The sequence below is a fragment of the Neovison vison genome, chromosome X (genome assembly GCF_020171115.1).
Source record: "Neovison vison isolate M4711 chromosome X, ASM_NN_V1, whole genome shotgun sequence".
NCBI classification, from domain to species: domain Eukaryota; kingdom Metazoa; phylum Chordata; class Mammalia; order Carnivora; family Mustelidae; genus Neogale; species Neogale vison.
The window spans coordinates 29,086,446-29,105,741 of NC_058105.1; the positions used below are offsets into that span (position 1 = coordinate 29,086,446).

The 19,296-nt window shown below is 42.3% G+C and overlaps 1 protein-coding gene across 2 annotated transcripts in view; it reads left to right on the forward strand.

Annotated features, from left to right (window-relative positions):
• The first annotated feature begins 6,844 nt into the window (after positions 1 to 6,844).
• The window catches only part of CUL4B (cullin 4B), a 51,048-nt gene continuing 38,596 nt past the window's right edge, over positions 6,845 to 19,296 (forward strand). For both annotated transcript variants that reach the window (XM_044235729.1, XM_044235730.1), the window contains exon 1: positions 6,845 to 6,920. In XM_044235729.1, the coding sequence (XP_044091664.1) occupies positions 6,860 to 6,920 (61 nt within the window). In that variant the 5' untranslated portion in view covers positions 6,845 to 6,859. The remainder of the gene's footprint in view (positions 6,921 to 19,296) is intronic.

Consider the following 19,296-nt stretch of genomic DNA (forward strand, 5'->3'; position numbering starts at 1 on the left):
CCCTATCAATTTTGCCCACTAAGCATCTTTTTTTTAAATGTATTTAGACCATAGAGTGCTACCAATGTTACCAATTATGGATTTTTCTTTTCTTTCTTTTTTAAAAATATTTTATTTATGTATTTGTCAGAGAGAGAAAGCCAAAGCATGAGCAGAGGGAGCAGCAGGCTCCCCACTGAACAAGGAGCCCCATGTGGGACTTGATCCCTCCTGGGATCATGACCTGGGATCATGATTAACCAACTGAGCCATCCAGACATCCCACCTGTTAAGCATCCCTTAAAGCTCTCTTCTCTCTCAATGTCTACCACTCTCCCCTACCACTAAGTTATCTTCTTTTCTCACCAGAAATATAGTTGTAGCTTTCTAATTGAGCTCCCTACTTTGATGTTTGCCCCTCATCTAATGCCTTTTACAGACAGAATAGTCTTTTTCACTTTTAATATTTTCAATAATCCCTACTGTGCTTAGAATAAAGACACAAATCATTAGCATAGCCTCTGAGGCCCTGTGCAGCCTGCCAATATCTATCTCATCAGTGTCATTTTTTAAAAAAGAGTTTATTTATGTATTTATTTGACCCAGAGAGAGAGAGAGAGAGAGAGCACACAAGCAGGGAGAGTGGCAGAAGCAGGCTCTCTGCCCAAGCAGGGAGCCCAATGTGGGGCCCAATGTGGGGCCCAATATGGGGCCCAATGTGGGGCTCAATCCCAGGACCCTGGGATCATGACCTGAGCCAGAGGCAGACGCTTAACAGACTGAGCCACCCAGGCACCCCCGGAGGCTTCACCTTAAAGTGGGTGGGTATTGAGGTGATAGAAAGTCTGTCTGTTCCCCCTGGATCCCCGCAGGACTTGAGGGTATTTCTCTCCTGGCCAGAGGAGCTTCTTTCTCTTTCTCTCTCTCTCTGTATATTTTGTGAAAGTCTAGATTATACATACCAAGGTCTGCTCTGTTTTTTTTTTCTAGAATCCTATACTCATAGAAGCCAAGTTTGGGAAGCACATAGCTCCCTTCAGTGTGAAAGTTTAGGTTTTTGCTTTGTAATGAGTGGAGGGATGCAGGGGCAGGGCTGGTCACAGAGGGGCCGATCTGACCCTTCTTTTCTGAATGCAACTCCTTAATTGACTGGAGGGACCACCCCCCTCCCACCGCTTTTTCTATTCATTCTGAGATTTGATTTTCTCTGCATTTGCTCCAGCAGTTTTTTCTTGCATGTTTGAGACAGGGCTCTTCCTCCTCTCATCAATATGACTACATCTGATTTCTATCCTCAAGGGATTCTTCACAATTTCTGAACTGTTGATGGTACACTTTCCTTTAATTACACCACTCTCGGTCCTTTTAAAAGATTTGGGCAGAGAAGATAGGGATGAAGTTACCAGTGCCTATGGCTGCCCTCTTAGTCTAATCTGACCAAAGTAATTTTCTTACGTCAATTTGCCTGAGGCAAGGAGAGTGGCTAGGACTTGCCCTCCGAGACAAGGGGAAATGGCCTCTTGCAGCCCAGGCTTCTGATTACTCAGGACTACTAATTAAGGCCCATTAGGATTTAGAAACCTAGTATCTGCATATCAGTGCTTCTGAGAGAGCCAAGCTGGCCGCTAGTAGTCAGAACCCTCAGAGTAGAAAAATTGCACACACACACACACACACACACACAAGTGCCCCCTCAGGATAAATTAATTAGAATGTGGCACCTCCCGGGGCGCCTGGGTGGCTCAGTGGATTAAGCCGCTGCCTTCGGCTCAGGTCATGATCTCAGTGTCCTGGGATCGAGTCCCGCAGCGGGCTCTCTGCTCAGCAGGGAGCCTGCTTCCCCGTCTGTCTCTGCCCGCCTCTCTGCCTACTTGTGATCTCTCTCTCTCTGTCAAATAAAATAAATAAAATCTTAAAAAAAAAAGAAAGTGGCACCCCTTTGGATAGGCCAATTGTAAAAAAGCTTGCCCTTCTCTGCTGATAGGGGCATTCCTGCATGAGGGCACAAGGCTGGCAGACTACAGGCTCCTCTCACCCTCCTCCAACATACACCTTCAAATATGCACCCTGGGCAGGACATATACTGCAGGACCGCGTACAGCAAATGGTAGCCTCGGCTAATGTCAATTACATCGCCCAGAGACAAAAAGCCTCCACCCTCTGGGGCTTCTCCCAATTCCACCCACCCCCACAGGGCTGAGAGGTCAAGTTCAAGCTCAAGTAGGCCTCCTGTGCCAGCAACCTCTGCTCCCCACCACCCTCTGCTCCAAGAGACGGGTTTTTGACTTCCTAAGCCCTTGCAAATCCTACATTGCAGAGTAACCAGAGATCATGCAGCAGCTGGGGGAGCTCTGGTTTTAAAGACTAGGCCCTCTTTCTGGAGACAGATCCACCCTCAGCATCAGGAGGAGAGGTCTTTAACGCAAATGCCACTAACAGCCCTCAGAGACCATCAACCACCACTAGGCTTCTCCAGGAGTCATCCCCAGGAACTAGGGACAAGGCTTCTACTGACCATGCTAGAGGGCCACCTCCCTCGCCTGCCCCCACAACCTACCCACTTATCCAACCTGGGTAACTTTCACAAGAAGAACCAACTCTATCATGAGCATCCAGCTCTCTCTCTGGTTCAGTTTCTACAAATAATAAACCTCTTTGCAAGAGTAACGTCTGTGCAGCACTTAGAACAGTCCGTACTACGCTGCGAGTCCTTCGGCTAGTGCTAGCTAGCATCATTCAGTTAACCTGTCAACCTACTTCCCATTTGCACAAGTTATGCTTTCATGTAACACTTATCTCTTAGTTTCATGGAAGGTGGAGTCTACATTCCAGTTTTTTTCCCCCTTACTGTTTTCAGGTGATTTCTGTATTTTGCTTCTTACCAAAAAAACATTATTTTATGTAGTCTAGTCTGTCAATGGATGGCCAGAAGGTATTAGATAAAAATCAGAAGCTATTCCTTATAAAAATTCTTTTTTATAAAGATTTTATTTATTTATTTGACAGACAGAGATGACAAGTAGGCAGAGAGGCAGGCAGAGAGAGAGAGAGAGAGAGGGAGAGAGAGAGAGAGGGGAGGAAGCAGACTCCCTGCAGAGCAGAGAGCCCGATGTGGGGCTCGATCCCAGAACCCTGGGATCATGACCTGAGCCGAAGGCAAAGGCTTTAACCCACTGAGCCACCCAGGCGTCCCTATTCCTTATAAAAATTCTAAATACAGGGGGTGCATGGGTGGCTCAGTCAGTTAAGCATCTGCCTTTGGCTCAGGTCATGATTCTGGGGTCCCGGGATTGAGCCCCATGTCAGCAGAGAGTCTGCTTCTCCCTCTCCTTCTGCCCCTCCTCCCTTCTCATGATCTCTCTGTCAAATACAGAAATAAAGTCTTGTTAAAAATTCTAAGTACAGGGGCGCCTGGGTGGCTCAGTGGGTTAAAGCCTCTGCTTTCGGCTCAGGTCATGATCTCAGGGTCATGGGATCGAGCCCCACGTCGGGCTCTCTGCTCAGCGGGGAGCCTGCTTCCTCCTCTCTCTCTGCCTGCCTCTCTGCCTACTTGTGATCTCTGTCTGTCAAATAAATAAATAAAAATATTAAAAAAAAATTCTAAGTACAGGGGCGCCTGGGTGGCTCAGTGGGATAAAGCCTCTGCCTTCAGCTCAGGTCATGATCTCAGGGTCCTGGGATCGAGCCCCGCATCGGGCTTTCTGCTGAGCGGGGAGCCTGCTTCCTCCTCTCTCTCTGCCTGCCTCTCTGCCTACTTGTGATCTCTGTCAAATAAATAAATAAAATCTTTAAAAAAAATTCTAAGTACAATAGAATAGGAGAGAACTTTCTAAACATAGGATAGAGTATCAAATAGCCATGTGTAAACATCATGACCAAGTTATCTCCCATCAGATTCAGGAATAAGGTACAGATGTCCTGTATGGTGTTTTGAAGATTCTAAAATGTAATAAACCGAGAAAATGAAACAATTTGTATAAATCTAAAAGGAATAAAGAGAAGAAGAATAATTATTTACAGATGATAAGATTATATACGTTGAGAATCCAAGAAATGCAATTTAAAAACTATTAAAACTAAGAAGTCTGTAGAGTGGACATCTGCTGTTTTGGTTTGCCCAGCATTCTTTCTTCCGACTCTAGAAATAACACTCCTCTTCCTTTAGAGAGCTCTTCCTCCTTCACTGTCCTTTCAGTATAGTCCTGGTGGGACAGGTAATGATAGTACCTTGCCCCATTCACCCTCCATACACATGGCTGTGTACCTAACCCAGGATGGGTTAATCATAATATCAAAGTGTGCTAGACACAGTGGCAGCTCCAAGGGTGTAGCATGTGTCCCAGGCCAGAGGTATAAGACCTTCCTTGTCATAATCTAAATCAGAGGTAAAGAACGAGCTTTCTCTTTTCTTTGGATATTAAATTGTAAGGATGTGACCCCAAAGCGGTTGGTTTCCATGTCTCTATAACATGAAAGAGTCTTAGAGAATGAGGCAATGCACAGAAGAGAGAGGCAGAGAAGAGAGATGGAGAGATGACTGAGAATCTGGCCATTTGAGTCTCTGGATCCTGGTGTGTCTGAGATCTGTCTTGTCCTTCCCAGCTATAGAAGCCAATAAACTCCATTTTCCTCAAGCTTATTCAACTTGGGTTTCTGTCACTTGCAAACAAGAATCCTAACTAATATAAGTGGTATGTAAGATAAATATACCGAATCCCATAGCTTTTGTTTTTTTCTTTTCTTTTTGAAGTATTATAAAACAACTCCCTCTTGTTTTATTTTCCATCATTTATTATAAACATTTTCAAATATACAGAAAAGTTTAAAGAATTTGAGTACCAATATACACACCACCTAGATTTTATAATTAGCATTCTATTATTATATTCCAATAGCTTTTTTAACAATAACAGAAATAGAGATAGGAAAAAACCTATTCCATTCACAAGAGTAGAGAAAGATATATGTGAAACAACAACCAGCAGAGACAAATAAAGCCCCCACAAAATTCTGGGTTTTTTTTCTTTTCTTCTTTTTTTTTTATTTTTTTATTTGTTTATTTGACAGACAGAGAAGCAGGCAGAGAGAGAGAGAGGGAAGCAGGCTCCCTGCTGAGCAGAGAGCCCGATGCGGGACTCGATCCCAGGACCCTGAGATCATGACCTGAGCCGAAGGCAGCAGCCCAACCCACTGAGCCACCCAGGCGCCCCTCTTTTCTTCTTTTTAAAACTTCATTTTTAAGTAATCTCCACACCCAATCTAGGGCTCCAACCCACAACTCCAAGATCAAGAGCCCGAGGCTGGCTGAGGCTGGCTGGCTTTGGTTTTTCTAGACAAAGGACCAGGAAAGGCGTGACCCGGCAAGATAGAAATTTTTAGATAGATCTCCTCTATCCAAATGTCACGGAAAAAAACCTATGGCTTCACCCTCACCCACGTCAGCAATGAGCAGAGTGGGGAGTCTAGGCGTCCACCCTTGCCGGTTTGAAATGAGGCTCCCATCCTTACCCACTTGCCCCACCCCTCGCGCCTCAGGGGAGACCACCTGAGGAGCTTGACGCCCCCTCCCCCCACCCCAGCCCTGAGGTGCTGTCAGAGACGACCCAGCGGAGAGTCAAGATTTCAGTCACTGTAGGTTTTGCACAGAACAACTTTGGTTCATCTGCTGATGTTCCCTGAGTGGTATTTTTAAAGACAGAGAAACTCGGGACTTTAAGAAATGTGTCAAAATCAGCGAGCGGCCTGGGTGGCTCAATCGGTTGACAAATGCATCAGTTACCGGACACAGAGCGAGTTTTCTGGTTTCGCTTTTGGCGCCAACTAGGCCCCTGTTACGTGGGTGGGGTTTTCCCTGAAGGGATTGGTCAGATCCGCTGTCAATCAAGGATGAGCCTCCTTGAAAACCGTTAAATACACCGGAACTCCAGGTTGGGTGGGCAGAACTTAGCCAGAAGAAAGCCCACCAGTTGCTAGCTTGACCAACGGCTGCTAGTGACCAATTGTCCTACATATTCCAAGCTGGCGGGTTCCAATAATAATAGATGGAACGGCGGTAGCCAGAGCAAATTCTCTTGGTCCTGGGACGGTGAGTTAAACAGCCCCTCAGAGATGGTGGAAAGCAGAGAGGTTATCCTTTAGGAGCTTACTGGCTTGAGATCCTGTCTTCGAGCCAAGAGACCCGAAAGCCAAGGCTCGCCTTTGGCAATTTTAAGTTATTATGCTGTACTTCTTTTCGTTATTCCGCAACATTTAAAGGAGGTATGTTGCTATAGAAGTTACAGCCTTTACTCACCGGCGATATGGAGAAGTTAAGGAAAAGCATGTTAGAGCCATGGTTACCCGCTGAGAGAAAATTCTCAGCAAGATGGTGACAGCGATGGGGCGGGGACCCCAACAACCGTGGCTCTGTAGCCCGATGAAGAGGCCAATATAGAAGATAGAGACCTGGTTCGGATTGCAGTGAGATTAATGAGACTCTCCGAAATAGCGGGAGGACACCCTGAAGGGAGTCCGTTGGCTTTGAAGCCGCCCGCGGGTGGGAGGGGGGTGGGCAGCGAATGGGGGGGCACCAGCCATAGTAATTTAAGAGGGCATGGCGGATTTCCAATTTAAGATGTTAGCCTGAATAATTGTGTTTTCCCCTAAGTTAGCACTAAATGAAATTAGAAAACTAAATATTAGAGCTGTAACCATAAGGGGTAACAGGTAAGGGTGTGACTAGCTGGCCAAAATTGTAGGATTTTCTTGGAAGTTATGAAACAAATAGGATGCAATTGATTGAGAAGCCAGCGTCAATGAATCCAGAAAACTGATCAGATATGGGAGTGGACTGCTGTAAACATGAATTCTGTTTTTTAATGTAGCCTTTCACAGACAGACTATGTCACAGTCCTCAGAATCGGGGAATGCGAATGATGATGCAGCCATCTCAGAAGATAATGGTGAGTAAATGAACTAGTAAAAGTGAAATACAGAGTTAAATACAAATAATTGTTAAGAATATATCTAGGAAAGGGTGGCTGGCTAGTTCAGTCCGTAGAGCACGAAGCTCTTGATCTCAGGTAGTGAGTTCCAGTCCCACTTTGGGCATAGAGCTTACTTAGTTAAAAAAAAAAAAAAGAATTGGGGGGCGCCTGGGTGGCTCAGTGGGTTAAAGCCTCTGCCTTCTGCTCGGGTCGTGATCCCAGGGTCCTGGGATCGGGTCCCGCATCGGGCTCTCTGCTCGGCGGAGAGCCTACTTTCTCCTCTCTCTCTGCCTGCCTCTCTGCCTCCTTGTGATTTCTGTCTGTCAAATAATAAATAAATAAATCTTAAAAAAAAAAAAGAATTGGGACACCTGGGTGGCTCAGTCAGTTAAGCCTCTGACTCTTGATCTCAGCTCAAGTCTTGATCTCAAGCTCCTGAGTTACTGCCCTGCCTTGTACTCCACGTGGAGCCCAACTTAAAAACAGAAAAAAAAAGAAAATCAAGCACAATGAAACCATTCATATGAAAAATTAATAGCAAGGTGGAAATAAATTTCTGGAGAGAGGATGGTGGTAAAGAGAGCATTTCTGCTTTGTCATGGTTGTTTTACAGTGAGAATGAATTCATGTTTATTTTGGCAAAAAACCTGGAAGTTTGATAATATTTAGTGTTGCTGATGATGTGGGCAATCAGCAGTCATTTTGAGAGTGTATGTACTACATTTCTGAAAAGTAAGATGGCAATCTATCAAAATTTCCCTTGGTTCTACTTCAAATATATCCTCAGAAATACTTTTCCACGTGCATAAAGATTTATATTACAGGATGTTCGTTGCTGCGTATTTGTAGTTGAAAAAAAACTGGAAATAACCAAATATTCAAAAATAAGAAAGTGGTTAAATAAACATGGTATGTCTTTACTATGAAGTAGTTTGTAGCCCTTATTTTTTTTAAAGATTTTATTTATTTATTTGACAGAGATCACAAGCAGGCAGAGAGGCAGGCAGAGAGAGAAAGAGAGAGAGAGGGGGAAGCAGGCTCCCTGCTGAGCAGAGAGCCCGATGTGGGGCTCGATCCCAGGACCCTGGGACCATGACCTGAACTGAAGGCAGAGGCTTTAACCCACTGAGCCACCCAGGCGCCCCAGTTTACAGCCCTTAGAGAGAGTGAGATTTCTAGGTACTGTCATGGAAAGATCTCCAAAGTATATTAAGTTTAAAAAGCAAATTGTAGAGCCAAATGTACAGTAATGTTACCATTAAAAAATACCAAAGCTCCCTATTTGTATATGTACAAATATATGTACAAAATTGCTGAGAAATGCTATGCACCAAACCTAACAATGAAGGGACTTTTTATTGTATATTCTTCTATATATCTTTTTAAAATTATCTATTTATTTGACAGAGAGAGATCACAAGTAGGCAGAGAGGCAGGCAGAGTGAGAGGGGGGAAGCAGGCTTGCCGCTGAGCAGAGAGCCCGAGGCAGGGCTCAATCCCAGGACCCCGGGGTCAGGACCTGAACTGAAGGCAGAGGCTTTAATCCACTGAGCCACCCAGGCGCCCCTTCTATATATCTTTTTTACAAGAATGTGTTTGTTAAGTCATTTGTATAAGTTAACAAAACTGAAAGATAACCAATAATAGAATTTAGTGTGTAGAAGTTTGCAACTACGAATAGTTGAAAAAAAGCTAAAAATGAAATTAAGTCAATCCAGTAAGGAAAGGGAGAAAAGAAACAATAAAGCAATAGCTAGATTTTTGTAAGTGATAGGAGTATGTATATTCATATATATTATACTATGCTGCCCTTAAGAGTGGTAAGGCAGATTTATGTATACTGACAAGGAAAGATGTCCATGATATAATAGTAAACAAAATAAAGTCACAGAACAATTCATATAAGTATGATCTATTTTTTTAAAAGCAGTATGTTGCTAAATGTATCAAAAAAGTCTTTAGGGGCACCTAGGTGGCTCAGTTAAATGTCTGCCTTCAACTCAGGTCATGATGCCAGGGTTCTGGGATTGAGCCCCACGTTGGGCTCCCTGCTCAGGAGAGAGTCTGTTTCTTCCTCTCTCTTTGCCCCTACACCTACTTGGGCTCTCTCTCTCTTAAATAGATAAATAAAATATTTTTTAAAAGAAAAAAAAATTTATTTTAAAAAGATTTTTATTTACTTATTTGACAGAGAAAGAGAACACAAGCAGGCTTCCCGATGAGCGGGGAGCCTGACTTGGTGCTTGACTCGGGGCTCGACGCTGGGCTCGATGCCCGGCTCAATACAGGGCTTGATCCCAGGACACTGGGATCATGACCTGAGCCAAAGGCAGACCCTTAACGACTGAGCCACCCAGGCACCCAAAGATAAAGACTTTAATTAGCAAACTATTAACTGAAATTAGCTTTAGGGAATGGGCTTAGTTGGGGAGTAGAAAGGGGAGGTATCACCTTATTTTGTGGTTAAAGGTTCTTGAGACCTGGACATCTCACAAAGAGGGAAAGAGGCAGAGGGAGAGGGAGAAGCAGACTCACCACTGAGCTGGCAGCCCAGGGTGGGGCTTGATCCCAGGACCTGGAGATCATGACCTGAGCCAAAGGCAGATGCTTAACCATATGAGCTACCCAGGCACTCTGAGACCTGGACATCTCTAAATGTACAGCTGATCATATTATTCCCTTCTCTGCTTGAAGCCCTTCAGTGGTTACTCATGACCTACTGGATCAAATCCAGACTCTGGAGCATGGCATGTAATGTATGATCTGAACTCTGCCTGCCTCTTTGTCTTCATCTCTCACCATCCCTCCATCAAAGCCTACTGCACATCAGTGTCACAGTGTGGTAATACCTGCATTTGCTTAAATGGGCCATGATTTTTCTCATAGATCCATACGTTTGTACACACTGTTCCCTTTTCCAAGTAACCCATAGGTTTCCAGATCTTGCCATCCCGATACTACAAACTAAGTTCAGATTCGTATAATTAATAAACAATTACAATAACTCTAAGTCCCCATCTTGTGGACCATGGAAAGTCTGTTCTTTCACCGGGTTGCATGGGGATTCCCCCAGGTTTCCAATGGAATCCATGAGAAATGCCTAAATGTTCCAAAAATCAGTCCCAGTTGTCATGCCATCTCTGCCAGCTATTCTTTCTCCAAACTGCTATGCTCTAGCGTTCAACAACTCACCACTTGGTCTTTATACTTTATTATTATTATTATTATTATTATTATTTTTAAACTACCTTTTTGGGACACCTGGGTGGCTCAGTGGGTTAAAGCCTCTGCCTTCGACTCAGGTCATGATCTCAGGGTCCTGGGATCCAGTCCCAAGATGGGCTCTCTGCTCAGCAGGGAGCCTTCCCGCCCCCTGCTGCCTGCCTCTCTGCCTACTTGTGATCTCTGTCAAATAAATAAAGAAAATCTTTAAAAAACAAACAAACAAACAAACAAAAAACCCCTTCCTTTCCCCCCTTTTTCTTTAAAAGGATTTCTCTATGCCCAGGGGCATCTGGATGGCTCAATCAGTTAATCATCTGACTCTTGCTTTTGACTCAGGTCATGATCTCATGGGCAGTGACATCCAGCCCCATGTCAGGCTCCATGTTCAGCAGGAAGTCTGCTTGAAGATTCTCTCCCTCTACCCCTCTCCTGTTCTCTCTCCCAAATAAATTTTTAAAAATCTTAAAAAAAAAATCTCTATGCCCAACATGAGGCTTGAACTCACAGAGTCGCATGCTCTACCGATTACGCCAGACAGGCATTCTGTTGCCTGCCTACACTTTAAACAAACTTATTATGGGTCACCTGGGTCTCAGTTGGTTAGATGTCTGACTCTTGATCTCAGCCCAGATCTCGCTCTCACAGTCATGAGTTCAAGCCCCATGTGGAGCCTACTTAAAAAATATAATAATAAAAATTAAAAATGTTATTATATAATTTTAATACATACAGAAGAACATATGTAACATGTAATTTATGGAGCATAATAAGAAAACAAACACCCATGAACCCACCGTCAACCTAAGAACTAGAATATTACCAATGCTTTTGAATCTACCTAAATTCTCCCCCTTGCTTACCCCAGAGCAATCCCCTATCCTGGATTTTGTGTTTATTTTTTCCCTTCTATATTTTAATGGTTTTACCATATTTTCTACCCCTTATTTTTGAGCTTTACAAAAAGTTATCAACTGCATATATTCTGTAATTACTGCTTTTTCATATAATTATTTTTGTGATTTATGCACATAGCTGTAATTAATTTTTTTAAAGATTTTATTTATTTATTTGACAGAGAGATCACAAGTAGGCAGAGAGAGAGGAAGGGAAGCAGGCTCCCCGCCTAGCAGAGAGCCCGATGCAGGGCTCGATCTCAGTTCCCTGGGATCATGACCTGAGCTGAAGGCAGAGGCTTCAACCCACTGAGCCACCCAGGTGCCCCTGTAATTAGTTTTTCAATGTTGTGTAGTAGTTCATTGTGTGAATATACCCCAATTTTAGTCATTCTATCAAAGAATACTCTCTTGCTGTTTTCTGAGGTCTGTATCAAAGGTGGTACAGACTAGGAACAGAAAATCCTTAGTGTGTTGTGCCACCACTATACAGTCTCCATATATCTATTATATACTTAGTATATTCGAGGGCAAAGGTCAGCATTTCTTTTTTCTGTAAAGGACTGGACAGGAAATATTTTAGGCTCTTGCTGGCCCTATGGTCTGTCCAAACTACCGAACTCTGTTGTTTTAACACAAAAGCAGCCACAAAAAATATGTAGATGAATGAGTATGACAGTATTCCAATAAAACTTAATTTAAAAAAAAGATTTCATTATTTCAGTGAGAGAGAGAATCAGATCTGAGCTGAAACCAAGAGTCAGACGCCAAACAGACTATGTCACCCAGAAGCCCCTCCAATAAAACTTTCTTTATCAAATAGGCAGCTGGCTGGGTTCATTCCACTGACTATCCTTCCTCAAATTCTGCTCTAGTTCATCTGAATTCTGGTAACATTGTCCAGTATTGTGGTCACATGTGCATCTCAGTTCTTTCTCATTACCCTATTTCCCATGCTTATCTGTCCCCATGCACGCTCTCCCCCCAACCCCCAACTACTGAACCAGTGTGGCTCAAAGCAAGAATTATCATCAGTAGCCACAGCTCCAATGGCAAGTATGGGATAGGAGGAAGGCCTGGTACTAAGAGGCCTAAGCATTATTATACCAGTTTGAGACTGGGATGGTGCCTTGATTTCCCTCCTTAACACTCCATGGGTTTCAGTTAAGACAAACTATTCCCTGAGAACTAGTTTCCTTGCAGATCCTGCATATGTCTTGGTCTTTCTCATCTTCAGGATTTATTTAATTTTTTAACTTTTTTTTTTAAGATTTTGTTTATTTATTTGACAGAGATCACAAGTAGGCAGAGAGGCAGGCAGAGAGAGGAGGAAGCAGGCTCCCTGCTGAGCAGAGAGCCCGATGTGGGGCTCGATCCCAGGACCCTGAAATCATGACCTGAGCCAAAGGCAGAGGCTTTAACCCACTGACTCACCGAGTCACCCCTCACCTTCAGGATTTAAACCTGCACCCTGTTTTCCTTCTTTGTGCCCCTTGCCCGCCCCCTACTTTTCTTGCCTGGTTAATTCCCACTTACCCTCACAGATTTAAATTGAATTACTTTCTCTGGAAGCTATTATTTTCTCTGGAAGCAATTTTATAACTCCCACCCCCACTTTTTCTTTACCCCACCCCACCTTCCTAGGCTGTGCAGGTGTTCCTGTGTTCCTGTAGCAGCTTTTATCAGTCTGTCCTCTAATTTTCTGCCTCACCCACTAGGCCAGTTGAGAACTGTTTGAGGGCAAGGGTTGTCTTTGTATACTCAATGAGTGGGTCATAACGGGTCCTCAGGCAAGGCCTGTTAGTGTTTGTCGGGGTTTGGCTAATAGAGGGAGCTGGTTTCTACCTGTGGTGAAGATCAGCCATTGGCTTAGCGTCCAGCCAAAGAATGGACTGATTCTGATTCTCTAGAAGCAAATTGCTACTGCCTCCTTGAATGTGCATTGCTTGATGCTGGGTCCTGCCTGAACTGAATCCAGTCTTGGTCTCCTATTGGGCACTATGACTTGGGTCATCTCAGTAAAGGAGTAATTTTTTATTCCTCCTTTTTTTTTCTCTCCTGGTGAGTGGGGCTCTGAATGTCTTTTCCTAACTTGACTATTACTTGAGACAATTTTATGGCATGTCTTCTTACTAAACTGGAAATTATGGGAAGTACCATATTTGGATTTGGAGAAAAAGTGGGTTTGGTTTAAGTCTGCATGCTTCTTGTCTTTGGAAAGTCATTTTAACCTCCTTCCCTGAGCCTGTTTCTCTCTGTAAAATGCGGATGGCACCTGACCTATCTCAATGTGGTTATGAGGATAAAATAAGATTGTGTGTGAAAGTGCTTTGAAAAACTGTAAAATCAACCACAAATGGAATTTTGTATTAGTTCTGTATTCCCTTATGACATCTAGCACCATGCCTTGCCCAGAGTAGTTGCTCAATACATTTTTGTTGAATGACCAAATGAATTGGCAAGAAACATAATGCTATTGGTGGGAATAAAGGACATTTAATGGAATCAGGAAAAACAGAGCACTTGGCAATAAAACATCCATATGGTGAATAATTAAGAGTTGGGCATTTATAGATAGCATTAAATCTACATTCCCAATGTCTGGTCTTTGTTTTGCTTATAAAAAATATTTAAATTTCTTTGAATAAGCTTTTGGCAGCTGAGATAAACTTGACTAGATCTTAAATATGCAGTCATCACAAAGCAGGATTGGCCCCAGGCAATACTGTGAGGTCAGCAAAATGTACTCTCAGAAATCTTACCTCCCTTGATGGTAACTTTACCCCCCACAACCCCCATTGTAAGGCCTAGTCCAAGTTCTGTTTACCTCCAGGAACTTAGGACTTTTGTATTATCCTTTGTTTAAGGAGCATTCACCTTAAAGGGTCAGGAACCGAGCCTCCCTGACTAATCTGTATTTCAAAAAAAAGGAGTCTGGGAGGAGGAGACTATTTTTATCAAAAGGAATGAATAAATACTTGTGAAATTTCAAGCATTAAAGGGTACATAGGCTTATCAGCCTCATTCAAATCATGACGGTGCTTAGTTCACCTACGGCTAGGGTCTCAGTCTTGGAGGTATATTGTTCACCCTGGGAACTTCTTAGAAATAATGATAATCGAGGGGCGCCTCGTGGCTCAGCTGTTAAGTGCCTGCCTTCAGTCCGGTCATGATCCCAGGGTCCTGGATGGAGCCCCACATCAGGCTCCCTGCTTGGCAGGAAGCCTGCTTCTCCCTCTCACACTCCCCTTACTTGTGTTCCCTCTCTCACTGTATCTCTCTCTGTCTAATAAATAAATAAAATCTTTTTAAAAAAGAAATAGTGATAGTTGAGGCCGTTACTCAGAGGAGCTGGGAACCACTGATTTAAGCCTAAAATGGCCTTGCTCTTGCGAAAAAGAAAAGCAAAATGCCATTGGAAGATCAAATCTTTTTTTTTTTTAAAAGATTTTATTTATTTATTTGGCAGACAGAGATCACAAGTAGGCAGAGAGGCAGGCAGAGAGAGAGAGAGAGGAAGCAGGCTCCCTGCTGAGCAGAAAGCCTAATATGGGGCTCCATCCCAGAACCCTGGGATCATGATCTGAGCCGAAGGCAGAGGCTTTAACCCACTGAGCCACACAGGCACTCCGGAAGATCAAATCTTAAAGCACGGTGAGAGTCATTGATAAAGTGAAGGGAAGGTTAAAAATAGGCCCAGCTACTCCACAATAAGCAAGTGCTAGGCAGCACCAAAGGAAGTAATCTGTGGCTGATCTAGTCTTCCACCCCAAACCCCAAGGAAAACGGCCTGGCCCTAACTGTTAGTCCTTAAATCTGCTTTCCAGATGGTTCACAGTTATGACTGTAAGTAAAGTCTCTGAACTAAGGGGCTAAGTCTTCAAATGTTTGATGTACCCAAGTCAGTAAGTCGTCAGTTGATATTTTATGTAGCGGATAAATGATTTTGTTAAAAATATGACATCTGTGTCATTTATTTACATTGTACTTAGCACCATGGGTTTAGCATTTGTTATCAAGTTCCTTGCTTTAAACTCTATGATGGGCAAAAGGTGAATTCACCTTGTGTAGCTGGATCATCTTTGCTAAAGCTCTGACCTCAGTCATCCCATAGCTATCCCTTGCTGTTGATAGCATCACAAAGCCCTCATTATGACGTCACATTGGCTCCCTCACCCCAGCTTGCTTTGCCTTTTCTGTCTTTCCCTGCTTCAGAGATGGTCCTTCAGAAAGACAGATAGGGAGCATGAACTACCTTTCACCCACCAGCTGTGTTTTCTAGACACATCCCTAAACAATGCTTGCTGGAGAAACATTTTTAGTATTCTAAGCAAGCAGTGTCTCCTACTTCTAAGGAAAATCCCATCTGTGGATAGCAAGGCTTCTGTGTCCATTGACAAGCCCCTGCTCCGAGATGTCTGAAGACTCAGAATCAAACACCTCGGGAAATCCCCGTGATCAAAAGAAGGAAACAGGTCAAATTCTTTTTTAGAGACATGACTGTTGAAATAGGGGAATGGACATAAGAAAAATTAGTCCTGTCTTTGTATTTCTTCCTGTATGTGTATATTTACTTTTATAAATAGCTACATATTTTATTTGCTTGATTAAAAGAATACCAATAATAACTATACTTCATCTGGCAGCACTGTAAAGTTTAATTAATGTTTCTAAGGTATGAGTTGAACTCACAAGATGAAAGTTTCTATATATGGAATATGTGTTAAGTGCCCAATCTGGTTTAGTCTGATAATGGCCATAATTGTATGGTGTCCTACATAGCATCTCTTGATTATTGTGGTTTCAGTGAGTTCAACCTTGAGAAATGTATTTTAATGTTGAAAATTTGTTTGACGTTGGTTGGCAAATGTTTAGGTGTATAGAATATATATGCTTCTGTTTTAATTAGCCCAATTATTTTATTCTTGATTTACAAGATGTTTTACAAAGAAACATGGAAGGTTTTTCTTCTTTTTAAATTGGTCCAAGGGTCCAAGAAGGCACAAAGGTCTGGCCCTCACACATCATATAGTCATATCTAAGTTGGTTTGTGTCACAAAATCTAAATGTTAAATTTAAAAATCATCATTAAAATTACATATCCATATTAAGACATGCTAAATATGTGAGACATGGTAAATATTTTGTGACCTGTCACAAAATAAAGTAAGGTTGTTAGGATATCAAAAGAAGATTACTGTTAGTCGCCAAGATAAAAAAGAAAAATATTTTTTCCACAAAACTCATTTAAGGATATTTCATGGAAAACTTAAATAGTAAGTTAGACTACCAGGTCATTCAAAGTGAGCTAGCACTTAAGAGCCAAGGATCTGTGCTTTTAGAGACAACATATAACTTGGAAGACTGAAGGCCTTTGATAATCATGTTGGATTGGGAGATATTATTATTATTAGAATGTAATTGAATATTAACTCTCAACTATACTTTATGTTTGTATGAAAGTTTATCTTTGAATGACAAAAGCAGTTTTCTGTCTGTCCATTCCCTTTCAGCTAGAGTAATATTTGTAATTTTAAAAATATCTAGTACTTTCATATACCCTTTAAGAAATATCATTACATGAATTAGAACAGGCCTTATTTTTTTTAGTCTTGAGAAGTCTTTGGTTAAATTGCCAATCCTTCTAGAAAAAGTATCAATTTGAGCCATTATCAGCAAGCCCAGCCATACACCCTTCCAAGGAGTATAACTATACAAATTAGAACAACCCTGTTCATTAAATCTGGAAAATTAGCCAGTTAATCCTCCCCTGTAAAGACATGGCATTATTTTGAGTCTCGTTCAAAGAGATATTCAATTCAATAAGTATCTACTCTGCATTTACAGTTATTTAGCATCGTGTGAAATATGAGACACCATAAAGGAGAGTTTAATGTTTTAGGATAAGAGTTACAGTCTCATTTTAGGCAGCAAGAACAAAATGGTATATTCAAAACATAGTAGTCCATCTTCCCCCTTTTTCAGTGTCTAACACAGTTCTCTGTGGCCCCAGGGCTTAAGTCCATCAGAGCCTTGCTCTCAGCCAGTTGTCACCAAACAGCACAAGGCTGATAGTGGCTCAAGGTGGCACCTCTTTCTAGGAGAATCTGTATTTTTTTAAAGATTTTATTTATTTATTTGACAGACAGAGATCACAAGCAGGCAGAGAGGGCAGACAGGGGAGGGGGAGCAGGCTCCCCGCTGATCAGAGAGCCCCACTTGGGGCTCAATCCCAGGGTCCTGAGGTCATAATCCCAGGGTCCTGAGATCATAATCCCAGGGCCCTGAGATCATGACTTGAGCTGAAGGCAGAGGCTCAACCCACTGAGCCACCCAGGCGCCTCTAGGAGGATTTGCATTTTAACCAAGGACTTTTTTTTTTTTTTTCTTTTAACCAAGGACTTTTGAAGACCTAAAACTTTAAAAATAAATGAATAAAAAGTGGGCTTGTATAAACAGCAAGAAAATGGATTTATTCTTAGAGTTCTGATGTGTCTATCACAAACTATACAATAGAAACTGCTTTTACACCACCCACCATCCTGTTACTCCCCTGCTTTTACTAGCCTAGCCTGTTCCCTCCTCTCCTTGCTATCTATCCTAGGGTACAGGGTAGACCAGATTTTTGGCTTTGTATGCCAGAGGAGGAAAGGAAACATTCTTCCTCTACCCTTCAAGGTCTTCCATCTGGATTAAGAATTTAATTTACATGAGATAGATTAATAGGAGGAAAAAACCAAAGTTTTATTATGTGGCCACAGAGGCCTAATAATAAAATTGAGACCTCAAGAAATGACTAACACAGGCAGTTGCTATATATTATAGACAATGAGACAACGAATTTGTGAGGAATTGACAGGATAAAGAAAACAGGTGTTTGGGAGCTTTAATTAGTAGGGAATTCTAAGCAGAATTTAGACTGAGGTAAATTAGAAGAATATTTCTGCAGCTTTCTCAGCATTAAAGTCTCTGTCTCTGGTGATAAGGATTTTTTTATATCATAGTACAGGGAGGATATTTTTCTTATGGGGAATTTGTTTCTTGATTTCAGTGGGACAGCAGGGGGTCTTCCTGTCCTTGCACCAGTTGCTTCCTAAGTAGCTTCAATTCAAAATAATCAATATGCCATTATGTTACATTTTGGGCAACCTGCTCTGGCCCCTACCCAGGCACTCTTGAGCCTCATTTTCCTTACTTCCAACCAGACATCTTACTTTCTAGCTTCGCTGCACTTCCGGTATTTCCATGAACAGGCCAGACCATTTCACAACTCCCTGCTTTGCCCATTTCCACTGCCCAGAATGCCTTTCACATTCTCCCCTCTTGTCTTTTTGGCAATTCCCACTTTGGGACCCAGCATAAACAATTCCTCTGTGAAACTGACTATTCAATAAATAATTCCTCCAAATCTCTTGATTCATCTGTTTCCAGAGCACTTTGTACATCTGTTACAGAACTGTTACAGAAATTAGTTTTGAAACTGTTACTGGCTTCCCAATGGCAGGGACCTGGGTTTAGTGTGTGGCATAAACTCTTTCAGTATATGCCTGTTTAATGTTTCTGCAGTTAGAATGATCAACAGGTTGGCAGATCTAGTTTTATTTGACATTGTGCTGCCCCCCTCATGCCCTCGGGTTAAATTTAGGGCAGGAAATTTACAAGGTTTATTGTTGCTAACTTAACCAAATTTAGAGGTTTGTTCTTATGAGTTATCCATTTTGAAATTTGAGCTTGTGTAATACATTGGTAGAACACATTGATTTTTTGCCAATGTCATTCTCCTAAAATGTGTTCTTCCAGTATGAACTGAGATTTGGTAAAAGAGGCTATGTTTACCCTGTAAATTGCTGGATTGATGACGAACGAGATCAGGGTTGGGCTTGGTACTGGGAAGTGTGTGTGTGTGTGTTGGGGGGAGGTGTTAGTTACCTTCCTGTTTCTTGGGCCTTAGAATGCACCCGTAACTCTGGCCAGCCATCTTAGAAAATGCTCCTGTTAGGAAGGTAAAAAGATTTGCAGCTACATTACTGAGAAAGGTATCAAAACTCAGGCCCTATTCATATTGGATCAGAGGTGTCTTTGACATAATTTATAGCTCAATCAAAGCAAAAACTAATTTTCTTTGTATCTTAAGATCTTTTTCCTTTCTATTTTAACATGACATTTCTGCTTAGCACCAGGCATAATGCCATGATTATGTTTTCCTCCATTTCGGGTTACTCCCCTTGCCTTAC